We start from the raw sequence: 12770 nt of genomic DNA, 5'->3' as shown, positions 1-12770 counted from the left end.
AAAGTTAAATGTAGTTAAAGTTAAAGTTAAAGTTAAAGTTAAAGTTAAAGTTAAAGTTAAAGTTAAAGTTAAAGTTAAAGTTAAAGTTAAATTTAAGTTAAAGTTAAAGTTAAAGTTAATTTAAGTTAAAGTTAAATTAAAGTTAAAGTTAAAGTTAAAGTTAAAGTTAAAGTTAAAGTTAAAGTTAAATTTAAAGTTAAAGTAATTAAAGTTAAAGTTAAAGTAAAGTTAAAGTTAAATTTAAAGTTAAAGTTAAGTTAAAGTTAAAGTTAAAGTTAAAGTTAATTTAAAGTTAAAGTTAAAGTTAAAGTTAAAGTTAAAGTTAAAGTTAAAGTTAAAGTTAAAGTTAAAGTTAAAGTTAAAGTTAAAGTTAAAGTTAAAGTTAAATTTAGTTTAAATTAGTTAAAGTTAAAGTTAAAGTTAAAGTTAAAGTTAAATTTAAAGTTAAAGTTAAAGTTAAAGTTAAAGTTTAAAGTATAAGTAAAGTAGTTAAAGTTAAAGTTAAAATTTAAAGTTAAAGTTAAAGTTAAAGTTAAAAAGTTTAAATTATAAAGTAAGTTAACGTACAGATTCATTAACATTTAACATTAACACGTAACCCGATAAAGTTCTAACATAACATTTAACCTATTACCTAGTACATAACCGTTACCTTTACCATATATAAAGTCACTTTAACATATCCATATTAACTATCCTAACGTTAAACTTAAAGTAACCAACTTTTAACAGTTAAATTAAATTCAATAAAAGTTAACATATAAAGTTAAATTTACATTAAATTAAAGTCTAAACGTTATCTAAATTAACTAACCCTATCACCTTTCACTTACCCTTAACTTCAATTAAAATTAAACTATCAGTTAACAGTTAAAGATAAAACTTAAACCTTATACAGTTAACCCTAACCTAACCTAACCCTAACCTAAACCCTAAACCTAACCTAACCCCTAACCCTAACCCTAAACCTAACCCTAACTAACCTAACCCTAACCCTAACCCTAACCCTAACCCTAACACCTAACCCTAACCCTAACCCTAACCCTACCCCTAACTAACCCTAACCTAACCCTAACCTACCCTACCCTAACCTAACCCTAACCTAACACCTAACCCTAACCCTAACCCTAACCCTAAACCCTACCCTAACCCTAACCCTAACCCTAACCTAACCCTAACCCTAACCCTCAACCTACCCTAACCCTAACCCTAACCCTAACCCTAACCCTAACCCTAACACTAACCCTAACCCTAACCTAACCCTAACCCTAACCTAACCTAACCCTAACCTAACCCTACCCTAAACCCTAACCTAACCCTAACCCTAAACCCTAACCTAACCCTAACCCTAACCCTAACCCTAACCCTAACCCCTAACCCTAACCCTAACCCTAACACCTAAACCTAACCTAACCCTAACCTAACCCTAACCCTACCCTAACCCTAACCTAACCCTAACCCTAACCCTAAACCCTAACCCTAACCCTAACCTAACCCTAACCCTAACCTCTAACCACCTAACCCTAACACTAACCCTAACCCTACACCCTAACCCTAACCCTAACCCTAACCTAAGAGGGCATTTCCGGAGATTTAGATCAATCTTACTAGATTGACGTAAATCCCTGGGGGTTCACGCTAAATTGCAGTCAGCCGACCGTGCATGGAAGTTAATTACCCCCTTACAGCTCGTAGTAGGCGGGACGGACATTTAAGCCGGATTATCTGACTAGTGACACTCCCCACGGGGATAGATCGATCTAAAATCTATGAGAATGTGCCCTAAGGGTTTTGTGATGATGGTACACCTACTGTTTACATTTCTCAAAATGGGAGGGGGACTAAAATCAAAGAAATTAAGGAATAAATATGTGTCGGAAAATTGGGTTTATTAATGCCTATTAATGATATATAATTGTTCTAAACTACTAGTGAAGCATTGTGTATAGATCATACTTGTATGTCACTGATGATGTTATATAATTCTGCTTTCTTTACTAGTTCAAGTATAATTACAGTATGAACATACTTCATAATTTAAGATTTCAAAAGAAATGTGGTGTTAAAAATTTATCTTTATTTGTTTACAATATAATTAGTTTTTGAAGTTATGTAATTAGTTTAGTGCTGCAGAGATAAATGATTACTGCATTTTTGCGAAGTGAACAACCGACGTGCTGGAATAAATAAGCTCACAAATCTGATCACTGCTCACTATGCCACTCAGGTGTAACAACTGAATATGCTCACTCATGTGATTCTGTGTCACATTCATCTTCACTCAGACCAAAGACACACTCAGACCACTCTCAGACCAGACTCTGACCAGTGAGGGTGTAGCAGTGGTTTTCTTTCGTCTAATTATGTAAGTTTTATCTTTAATCTCCTGTATTTATCTTATAAGGACTATTGTTTTATTTGTAAGGAATATTGTAAGGTAGTTTTTTAATTGTAAGGTGGTTCTGTACGTTTTTAATGACAAGCAGTACTACAATGCAATAGGGTGCAGTGGAGTTTTAAAAATAAAGACAAAATTCAATTGATTCGTAAAACCTAACCCAATACAAGTATTCCTTTAGTTACTGTCTATTTGATTTGGTCCACTTCATGAACGCTATTCATAATGCTTACTTGACTGTGCATTATGAGTATTGCAGGAAATACATTATACTTTGGAAGTGTAGATAAAACTTTAGTTTTCACATTGTGTGTTGGGAGTAACTTGGCGTTCAAATTCGAGAACGCGAATTTTCAGTTTTTGGGTAAATGCTGTTTCATGATATTAAAAGTTTGAGAAACGACTTGTTTTAACTGTTGTCTGATCCGTGGTGGGCGCTAGGACCCGACATACAGATACTGGGCCCTTATTAGCTAGTGAGTAACGTGAGTGCAACAGAGCGTGGAACGCACTCGTACATGACGTGTTTGTATGTCGAATACAGCACGACCGAGTCTTTTGTTCGGGCTAGCCGTGGTTCAAATACCTAAATTGTATTTTTCAGAACAATAATTGTGGGAACTCTGACTTATTGAACTTTAAAGAAAGGGTGCGTGTGTCTTAACCCTCAAGAGACCAAGCTATTTTACTGACTGAAATGACCAAGTGGGGTCATCTATGACCCCATTGTGCTCTGTACAGGGATCCTTATTATAAAATGCTGCTGAGGGTTTATCACACCTATTCTACTCCCAGGATTTAAGACAAGTATTTTATAATGATCTAATGTAATAAGTATTTGGTAATAATACGTTTATTGCATGGAATAACCAAGCACAGATTTTAAGAACAACATTACACCGGTATTTAGACAGTCCTTGTCAGTTACCACTTGCAGAAATATTTCTCTTTTTATTTGCCACACTAAATGAAAAAAGTACATTACAAAATTACTTTGAGTAAAAATATTTCGACTTATGTTGATATTGTATCCTGCTAACTTCAATAAGAATAATTAGCTGACTTGCCGAGTAGGGACTACCCTAATGCTGGTAAGGAAGTCATACTACTTAGAACACATTCAGTCAACCTACATATATGTTACTACCACATCTGTGTATAATCAAAATCCACACAAACAATTTGTCAATATATGTATAATGTGATATCGACATAATTGTTTAGATTTCCGACATACCCGAAATTTGTAACCGCCAAAATGAGAGACCCAGTTATGAGAACACGTTCCAACGAAGCTACTGAAATTAGATTCAGCGATGCACTATTAGTAACACTTCAAGCACAATCTTTACAAACCACTTATTTATGCCTATGTTTTGAGCACACTGGCTGGTTGCATGGAGCACATGCATGTGACATTTTCCTGTCAGTGTTGCATGGGCAAAACATTTGAATAAAATTTAAAAACTAATATTTAAAAACCAATACCTCTCTTTGGGGTCATAAATGACCCCACAAGAGTTTGTGATGTATTCGCCACACTAATTGGTTGATCCCTACAAAAAACTGTGAAAGTGTGTAGGATTTGTAGACTGACAAACTCATGCAAGGAAAGAAAAATCGAATAAAAAATAAAGAGATGGCACATTAAATCATATGGCTGGGGTCGTAAATGACCCCACTCGGTCACTTGAGGGTTAAAGTAAACTCATTTGTTTAAATGGCTAGAAATGGAGATAGAAAAGATTTTTTTTTTTAGTTTACATGGTATGGGAAGAAGGATATGATAGCAAAAAAAAATATTCAAGACTATGAAAGTGGGGGGTACCGTATGGTACATTTAGATTCGTTCATTAAAACATTGAAACTAAAATGGATACGTAAACTTCTTGATAGTAGTTAATATGCTAGACTATTTTCGGAAATCACTCGATGTAATCTCACTGGTCTTTGTCACTTCTGACCCGATTATTAAAAAAAAGTTGGGAGAAAGCACCAGAGATTTTTGGGAAGAAAATACTACTAGACTTCTGAATTTTCTTCACAATTGCCAGTAAAAGGAAACAATAACATACCAAAGGGTCCACTTTGGTACCATCCTCTTATGATCGGTATATCAGTCTGTATTTTATAAATTATTATATGAGAAAGGATTTCATATTTTACAAGATTTATTTGACTGTGATAATCAATCCATATCATACGAGTTGATTAGAGATCAATATGAATAAAAATTCTCTTCACGTTATATCTAATTCGTTACACTGAAGCGAACATAAAATATCTATAATATAAACTCAGATATAGTATTAGGAATAAAGCGCTTTTTTTTTCGAGTACTTTATTTCCGATTTTACAGTGTGTATTGTGGTAAAAACAATCATAAGATTTATCCAGTTGAAGCCGTTTTTGTCTTCCAATTGCATTTTATATATGTATACAAACTGAGCTAAAAACAAGCTTTGAATTAGGTGAAACAGGAAGAGTTCTTGTCCGTAGTATATCTGTGATTTAAGGCAGAAGAAACGTTTGAATGGATCCAAATGACTGGTTATAAACAGTGAAAATATTATCTTCATTTTTTGACACGTATATGTAATCCAAAAAACCTTGTGGAAAATCTTTGACGCCACGTAAGTAAAATTCTCGATCGCCATTCCTCCGTCCCGGATATTCCTCCGTCTTGCTTTACACATTGTTTAGGACCAACTGACTGAAAAAAAGTTTGACAGCTAAATTCGCATGGCATATACCAGTACCTTAAACTATCTCGATTTTTTTCGATTTTATCTAACCGTGACGCTAATCTCATATATGTACATGGAACGTATTTTAAGTAAAATACCATTTTATCAGGCAAACTTACAGTGTACATTCATTGCACAGCAACATTAGAACAGTGAAAACATACACCAAATGTTCTAGAATATAATCACAGTTGTGAAAAATGTTTGGAAGTACCTGCCACCTTCGCCACTGTTAATCGTATGGTTAACATGGCTGTGCTGCTCGACCTCCACAGGCGACACCTTGCGGAGTATACATATAGTTTATTTACTTTGGAATTATATATTCCATCAGTCTCATACATAGAATCACATATATATAGCAGATCTGACCCCTGCTGGATACTTCCCGCCTGTTTAATGTATCGTGCTAAATTACATAATTCCTTTTTACTGGAAGTATTCAGCAGGAGAACAAGTTTGAAGACAAAAGTTTTCTACAAAAATAAGGCTTAATAAACTTATTCCTGATACTAATATAGCGAGAACACCCAAGGACGAAGTGGAACTCGTCTTCAATCTCATTACAATGTGAGCACTTTCTTTGTTCTAATGAGATTTTTCTATATCTACCTGTTTCTATTGCTAATTTGTGCGAAGAAAGTGTTAATTTTACTAATTATTTTTTATTTTGAGCTGAAATTGGCTTCGTAAGGTAAGATTGCATAGTAACAATGAGGTGTCTATATAGCCAGCATTTCCGAGATCCGTTTATGTCTGAAAATATAACTTGCTGTTGGACATCCATTAATTTTGGTTAAACATGGTAGATGATAAACTTTTCATTTTAATAACTTGGATACAGCCAAAATTAATGGAAGCCTGTTTCTAAAAGTATGTCATGCACCTTAAAAATCCAGTTGCCACATGGTGTTTTATTCAGATCTTCATTCATAGGATAGGTTAAGCATTCTTGTAAGATGCAGTTATTTGTTTTCCTCAGTTTCAACCAATATTTTATTATTCTTGTTTTCCTAGTACACGACAAAGGAAACCTTCCAAATTCAGCATAGATAATTTCATCTGGATTTGAACGCTTAACCCCTAAAATAAATCCCCCAAAGTCCAAATGAACTATTTCGAGGTCTGGTGCACGATGGTGCCGCCAGACTTCACATCCATAGTTAGCAATGCTAGATATATAACTATCAAATAATGAAAGAGCAGTGCTATGACTCAGGCTCATAGCAGTCCACTCTCTATACAGACTAAACATCGCTTTACGACACTGCAAGGCGAATTATTTTTGGGCTTTGAAGAATTTGCCATTAAAATTGAGAGTAATACCCAAATAGCAAAATTCATCGACAATTTCAAGTTGTTGGCCCTTATATAACCTACTTTTAAACAACCACACTTCCTAAACACCAATATCTTTGTTTTTTTTTACATTTAGTCAAGGACCATTTATCAGCCTTAATTGCTAATGAGTTCAACATGTTTTGTAATCCTATTGCAGAATCAGCAAACAAAACTAAATCATTCGCATACATGAGTAAAAAAAAGTGACAAGTCTTTCATCTCAACTGGTTGCATACCATTTTTTAAAAATTTTAAGTCACAGTCATTAACATAAAGTGAAAAAAGGATAGGAGACACCACCTCTCCCTGTAGAACAACTCTACTATTCTAAAAAAAGTCTGAAATTTTTCCATTTAGCAATATGCCCGTTTTCACATTATGGTAAAAGGATTTGATAGATTTGCCACCTATTCCTAACTTCGATTAATTTGTACCATAACTTAGCTCTGTCTATACTATCGAAACATTGTTTATAATCATCGAAGCAACAGTATAGTTTCCTCTTTTCGGACAGAATTTTGCTAATTAAAGTGTTTTTTGCAAAAATTGCGTCAGTGGTACAATGTTTAGGACGGAAACCAAACTGTGCGTCACTCATAATTTCATTTCTATCTGACCATGCCAGTAATCTTGCGTTTACAATAGAAGTGAAGAGTTTACACATACAGCTAATTAAACTTATACCTCTATAGTTACTTGGATCAGAGTATTCACCCTTTTTGAACATTGGAACAATCAATGCGTAACAGAGGATCTTAGGGAAATAACCTTTGTCGAACATTGCATTAAATATAATATGGAGGTAGGGCAGTAATATTTCAGAAAATTCAATAAAGTACTCATTTAAGATACCATCATTACCATGAATTTTACTACGCTTGAGAGTTTTAAAGGATTCTTTGATATCCTCTACTGTTAATTCTGTATTTAATTCATCAAAAATTGATCCATTTCCGTAATCTAAAGTAACACTAGGTGTAGCACCTCCATGTCCATCGCTGTGCATGTTCTTAAAATACTGGAAGAATTCATTGATTGATAAGTTTGGTGTTGAGTTTTTCCGATTCGAAAATCTCTTGTAGAATTCACGAGGGTTATTTTTCTTTAAGTATTCTAAGTTATCCCGTTTTAAACCACATTCATATTTCTTATATTTATTTTTACAGACATGTAATAGAGAGTGGTTGTCGGCTGATTTACAGGCATTAAAGTCATATAGAGCCCTTATATATTTATTAAACAATACTTTACATCGGTCGTTGAACCACGGTTTACGAGAACTTTCTTTTGGTATACTCTTGGCTGCAATTTTCCTTGCATTTACTGTTTGCCTATATTTTTAGTGCACTAACAAAAGAGGTAACGCAATCCTCCAAACCTGCTTGCTCAGCAAGATTATTATTTCTAATGCAATCATCCAGTAACTTAATGTTATCTAAAAGTGCCGCTTTACTTTCAGTCAACAGGTTTTCATTCCATTTAAATTTGGCATGTATTAGTATCATTAACTACGTACAGTCGTAGCGCAATCAACATGTGTAGGTACATAAAAGGCCCGAAGTTTTACATTTAACAGAGCATGGTCAGAGTATGTATTTAAATTTCCAACAATAAACTTATTAATCACAGTCAGGTCAGGGATATCATATTCAGACTCATTTTCAAACCAGCATTCTGTCAAACCGAATATATCATATGATTTAGTATAGTTCAGAAAAGCAGGATTTTTCAATTTATTAGATAAACCACCGTTAATATTTCAGCACAGCATTTTAATGTTATTACGGCGAGGAGACCATCCATTGCTCGGACGGACGCAGTTCCACTCCGAGGCTAGTCCCTCTCGAAGGGTTCTAGAAAGTTGTGGCACCGGAGTCCTGGGCGCAAAAGCGTTGTTAATCATAGGTCTAATAACACAAGAGGCTACGGGTCCAGGATATATCATTTGGATATGGCGTGGATGGGATAGAGTGATAAATGACCCTGGGTGGTTGACTTGTCTCGGTTCTTGACGGACCTGTAATACGTTCACACCGGCACTTGTGTTTGCAGCATTGATGTGATCTGGGTTGAATTGACCTCGACTCTTGTTCTCGTCTGGTCATTTCGGCTGACTTTTCCTTATCAAGCCATGGTTAGTAACGAAATATTTGTGGCCACCCGGGTTCACAATGACTCTTGCTTGCTTGCACTAATCCAGATCTTCCTTAACCTTGAATCTTAGCTTTTCCTTATGTTCTCTTTTTTTGCGAAGCACGCTTACTTTGTCTTCTTGGGCGTCGAACCGACTTTGACAAGTCCTGGCTTCCCATCTCTGCCTGTGAGACGCACACATTCTTGGACATTTGGGAGCTCATAGGTTTCATCTTGATCTACTACATTGATGATGTCTAAGACTGCATTCCCACAGATTTAGATCGATCCATCTGGATCGACTTAACTCCCTGGGGGTTCATGCTAAATTGCTGTCAGCCGAGCGCGCACGGAAGTTAATTACACCCTTACAGCTTTTAGTAGGCGGGACAGACATTTAAGCCGGCTAAGCTGACAGTAACCTAGTGAGACTCCCCACGGGGATAGATCGATCTAAAATCTGTGGGAATGCAGTCTATTAGTAATAGTGCATAGTCCGGGTGCAACTGAAAATAACCTTGTCGCGGTCTCTTTTGTCTGGCACGCCCCTTTGAGTAACTAGGGGGCAATTTACTATTGTTAATTACCCCTTGCCGCTCACAATGGATGCAATTTAGCCAATATATCATCAGAGTTAGATCGATCCAGCTAGTATCATAGGTTTATGGGAACGCTTCCTCAAACCAAAGCCTCCAGATGCTCAACTCCTTCGAACAACAACATGCAGCTTTTATCATTATCTCTTCTATCTCTTACCCTACATGTAAGTGATAAACCGCTCGGTTTTAAACAGATGCTATAGATATATAGGTCAAAATCTGGTATTACTCTTGCTCTGTTAACTGGCTATTGGATTCCTTTGGAAAGAATTCACAATGAATCGTTTGATAATATTGGTATGTTTAGCGACATTCTGTGTTAGTGAGTCTGAGGGACGAGTTCAGAGAGACGTTAATTCCAGTGGGATTGGCATTTTCCCAGGTAACAAAAACATATTTTCTAGTTAAGTAGAATGTTCGTGTGATTTCTGTAAAATCTATTGTATGATTTTCAATAGACCTCCGCAAACTTTGTAGTACTTACCAACTGTATTAGCTTATTTCCATATAATTAAAAACATTGACCTTGTATGAAAATTGTCTTTCTACCTCTCCCCCCCCCCCCCCCAAGTTGACAGTCATATTTCTTCTTATTACAAGTTGGTTTTGAATATGAGCTTTTTAAAAAAAGGAAAATAGTACAATTCGTGATTTATTGCCAACACACTGCATGTAGCCATTTAAAAACCTACACTTTAGTAGCTTGCGCTGTCTACATCTTATGCGCAAGTGCGCAAACCCCCGCCAGTGATAATGGTAGGGGGATTAGGATGGGCAACGTTGGTCGTTCACAGCGGTAGGCACTGTCGCCGCTGATAAACCCTTGATTCAGCTATATTAACTTAGTAAAAAAAGTGTTCACCTATGTGGCCAGCTTCTTCAATCTTGCTCTCGGGCATCCGTGCCGTTACATTATCGGCGTGTGCTATTAAAGTATTCTCTTAAGAGATTATTACACAGTGTAGTCATCTATGGAGGTCACGTGATGTGATGGCAAGCACAAATTTCCGAATAATTGTGTTAACCGCTTTTTAGGTGGCAAAATGATATTTATAATAAATCTATGAGTTGTTTACAATATATCTGGATATCTTACTAACGGTTGTTATCCCTTTAAGAGCTGTACCATTTGTAAAGTCTTTATTGTGATCATGTATAAATAATCACACAGAAATATTCTGTAACTCAACCTTCAGCTTTCGTACGTCCACATGTATATGCATGTTTAAATCGATCATTTATTATTACATATTTCACCAAACATATAACACTGTATAATAAAAAAGTCCCATTTTGGAGCGACAAATTGATACGACGAAACGGTTTGGATAATTTATCATATCAGAATGTCGACATATTTTCACATTTCCCATGTGGGTGGTTAGAGATAAAAAGATAGTGTAAAGTTGAGGTGGGTGAAAAATTTTACTTTAAGTGTTTTCACGTCCTTCAATGTGTCAGGTACGAAGTGGTGCGGCTATGGAAGTACGGCCCAGAACTACAGTGATTTAGCCTCGGGTCCTGGCCGAGCTAGTGACATCTGCTGTCGGGACCATGACAACTGTGCAGACTATATTCCTGCTTTCCAATCCAAGTATGGGATATTCAACTTCAGACTCAATGCCATGTAAGTGCTAATAGCTGAGAAATGATGTCGGGCCAATGAACTTTTAGATCAATTTGCCAATGTCAGTAGGTTAGGCCTGTGCAGCTTATGACGAAAAGTTAGCTCCATAATAACTCGAATTTTCTTCTAAATGATTAGTCATTCTTGTGTTTTTGGAGCATTTTTTAATCAGAATAAAGCAACATTTGCTACCGATAAGAATTATATAACATTGATTTACTTTGATACTGTTTAAAGTTCTAAAACTGTTGCAAAAAAAAAAAAAAAAAATCTAATTCGCGCACGGAGATTAAACTGCCTTCAGTTTCAAATTCTAGCAGACGATCCTGACGACTGGCGAGAATCTCCAAAAAGTCGCCTTTGTATGTCTGTTTTGTATGTCTGACTGCACAAGGCACATATTTCGTGTTCACAACCACATTAATCTAAAGGATAATCTTGTTGCTGGGACTTCACCAGGTGTGATGGAACGGCGCCTTATCTGTATTATATCAGAGTCCCAGATGTGAACCTATCCGCACATGATTTTTCAAATATTAAAAAAAATACGGAAACTGCCCGTTTGGTATAAACACACATATTTTTCTTTGTTTCCAGTTTGAGTTGCACCTGCGACGAGGCGTTCCGTTCATGTTTGAAAACGAATGGAGACGACATATCAACTGCTGTAGGGATTTTCTTCTTTGATAAACTGAAAGCTGTCTGTTTTACCATTGACGGAAGAACACAGCAACTGGGGTGGAACTGATTTGTCTTATGGAAGAAATTGTCAGAAAGGCCTATTTTTAGTCTAGATTTAAGGATGCTGTAAGCCTTTGCCAAAAATTCCTTATTTACTGCCTTACATACATTCTTTTGGAGACCAGATAAATCTTCAGTGTTCAATGACTAAATTGATTAACATTTACACATACCTGTATGTTATTTTACGGGAGACGCATTCAGAACAACGGAGTAACAGATCCGCAAATAAAATACGGCGACCCACTAAAAAGCTTGCCGCTTTAGTCCCGATTAGTCACTGAATAGATTCCCCGCGGGGATTACGCAACAAGCATTCAAGTGGGTCGGCCATATTTCATCCGTGGATCAGTTAGTCCGCTGTTGTGAATGCGCTCTAAGATGGTATCTATTCAAAATGACCGACAGTAGTGATCAATTAACACCGTACAGCAGCTTCCATTGTGTGGTATTTATTGTGGAGATCATCACCACTGCAAAAATTACCAATTACCAATATAAGCTATTTTACTTGAGATTATCAGGCATCCAGTATTCAGTCTGTTACTGAAATTAAAATTGAAATGAACTGTATCTGATTTAAATAATTGGAATTTTAAATGAATAAAATATCAGGGGATTTTTACAGAACCACATCAACGATGAAATCTTAATTAGTAAGTGGGAAATTTTTACATTAAACAGAACCACATCAAGGATGAAATCTTAATTAGTAAGTGGGAAATCATATGGATCACCAACATTTACTAGTAAACTTCAAGCATTTTTAATGAAAAATGAAAGAATATCAGGCATGTAGGTTACAGTATTGATATTGTGTACAGTTTTAAGGCAATCCCTTCAAGACGGCTGCTCTCAGACAAGTCCCCCTTAAGTTAATTCCCCAAGGAAAATAAAATATCACCAGCCACTATATGATCCTATAAACTGGTTAAATAATAGTATATTTATGCATTTGCTGATGCATCTCATAATTATACATAAATCAACCAGAAAAGGCCTACATTCACAATAAAGATTACACCCATTGCTTACACTCATTGGGAAGTTGGAGTGGTACCAGTGGCTCTGTCTGAGAAGATGGCTCAAGGGAAATAGAGGGAAATCGTCCTCAAGGATTGTCCAAGGAAAGTAGTCCTTGGGAAATTGTCACTGAACTGTTTTTAATCTTTAATGAATTTACT

The 12770-nt window shown here is 35.8% G+C and overlaps 1 protein-coding gene across 2 annotated transcripts; it reads left to right on the top strand.

Annotated features, from left to right (window-relative positions):
* The first annotated feature begins 2237 nt into the window (after window positions 1–2237).
* LOC106168671 (acidic phospholipase A2 PA4-like) lies at window positions 2238–12221 on the top strand. Of its 2 annotated transcripts, none has more exons than XR_001239028.2 (3): window positions 2238–2365; window positions 10680–10845; window positions 11443–12221. XR_001239028.2 is itself a non-coding variant. In XM_086995816.1 (3 exons), exons 1-3 carry the CDS (start codon window positions 9495–9497, stop codon window positions 11591–11593), a joined length of 423 nt encoding a protein of 140 aa, XP_086851942.1. In that variant the 5' UTR covers window positions 9419–9494; the 3' UTR covers window positions 11594–12221. The 2 variants fall into 2 exon arrangements, 1 of the variants encoding a protein (XP_086851942.1); XM_086995816.1 differs by lacking the exon at window positions 2238–2365 and adding an exon at window positions 9419–9600.
* The last annotated feature ends 549 nt before the right edge of the window (window positions 12222–12770 follow it).

This window comes from Lingula anatina, chromosome 1 (assembly GCF_051362555.1).
Source record: "Lingula anatina isolate TDL-2025a chromosome 1, LinAna3.0, whole genome shotgun sequence".
Taxonomy (NCBI): domain Eukaryota; kingdom Metazoa; phylum Brachiopoda; class Lingulata; order Lingulida; family Lingulidae; genus Lingula; species Lingula anatina.
The sequence above is the reverse complement of the archived record's forward strand: the minus strand, read 5'-3'. Positions and strand labels throughout refer to the sequence as shown.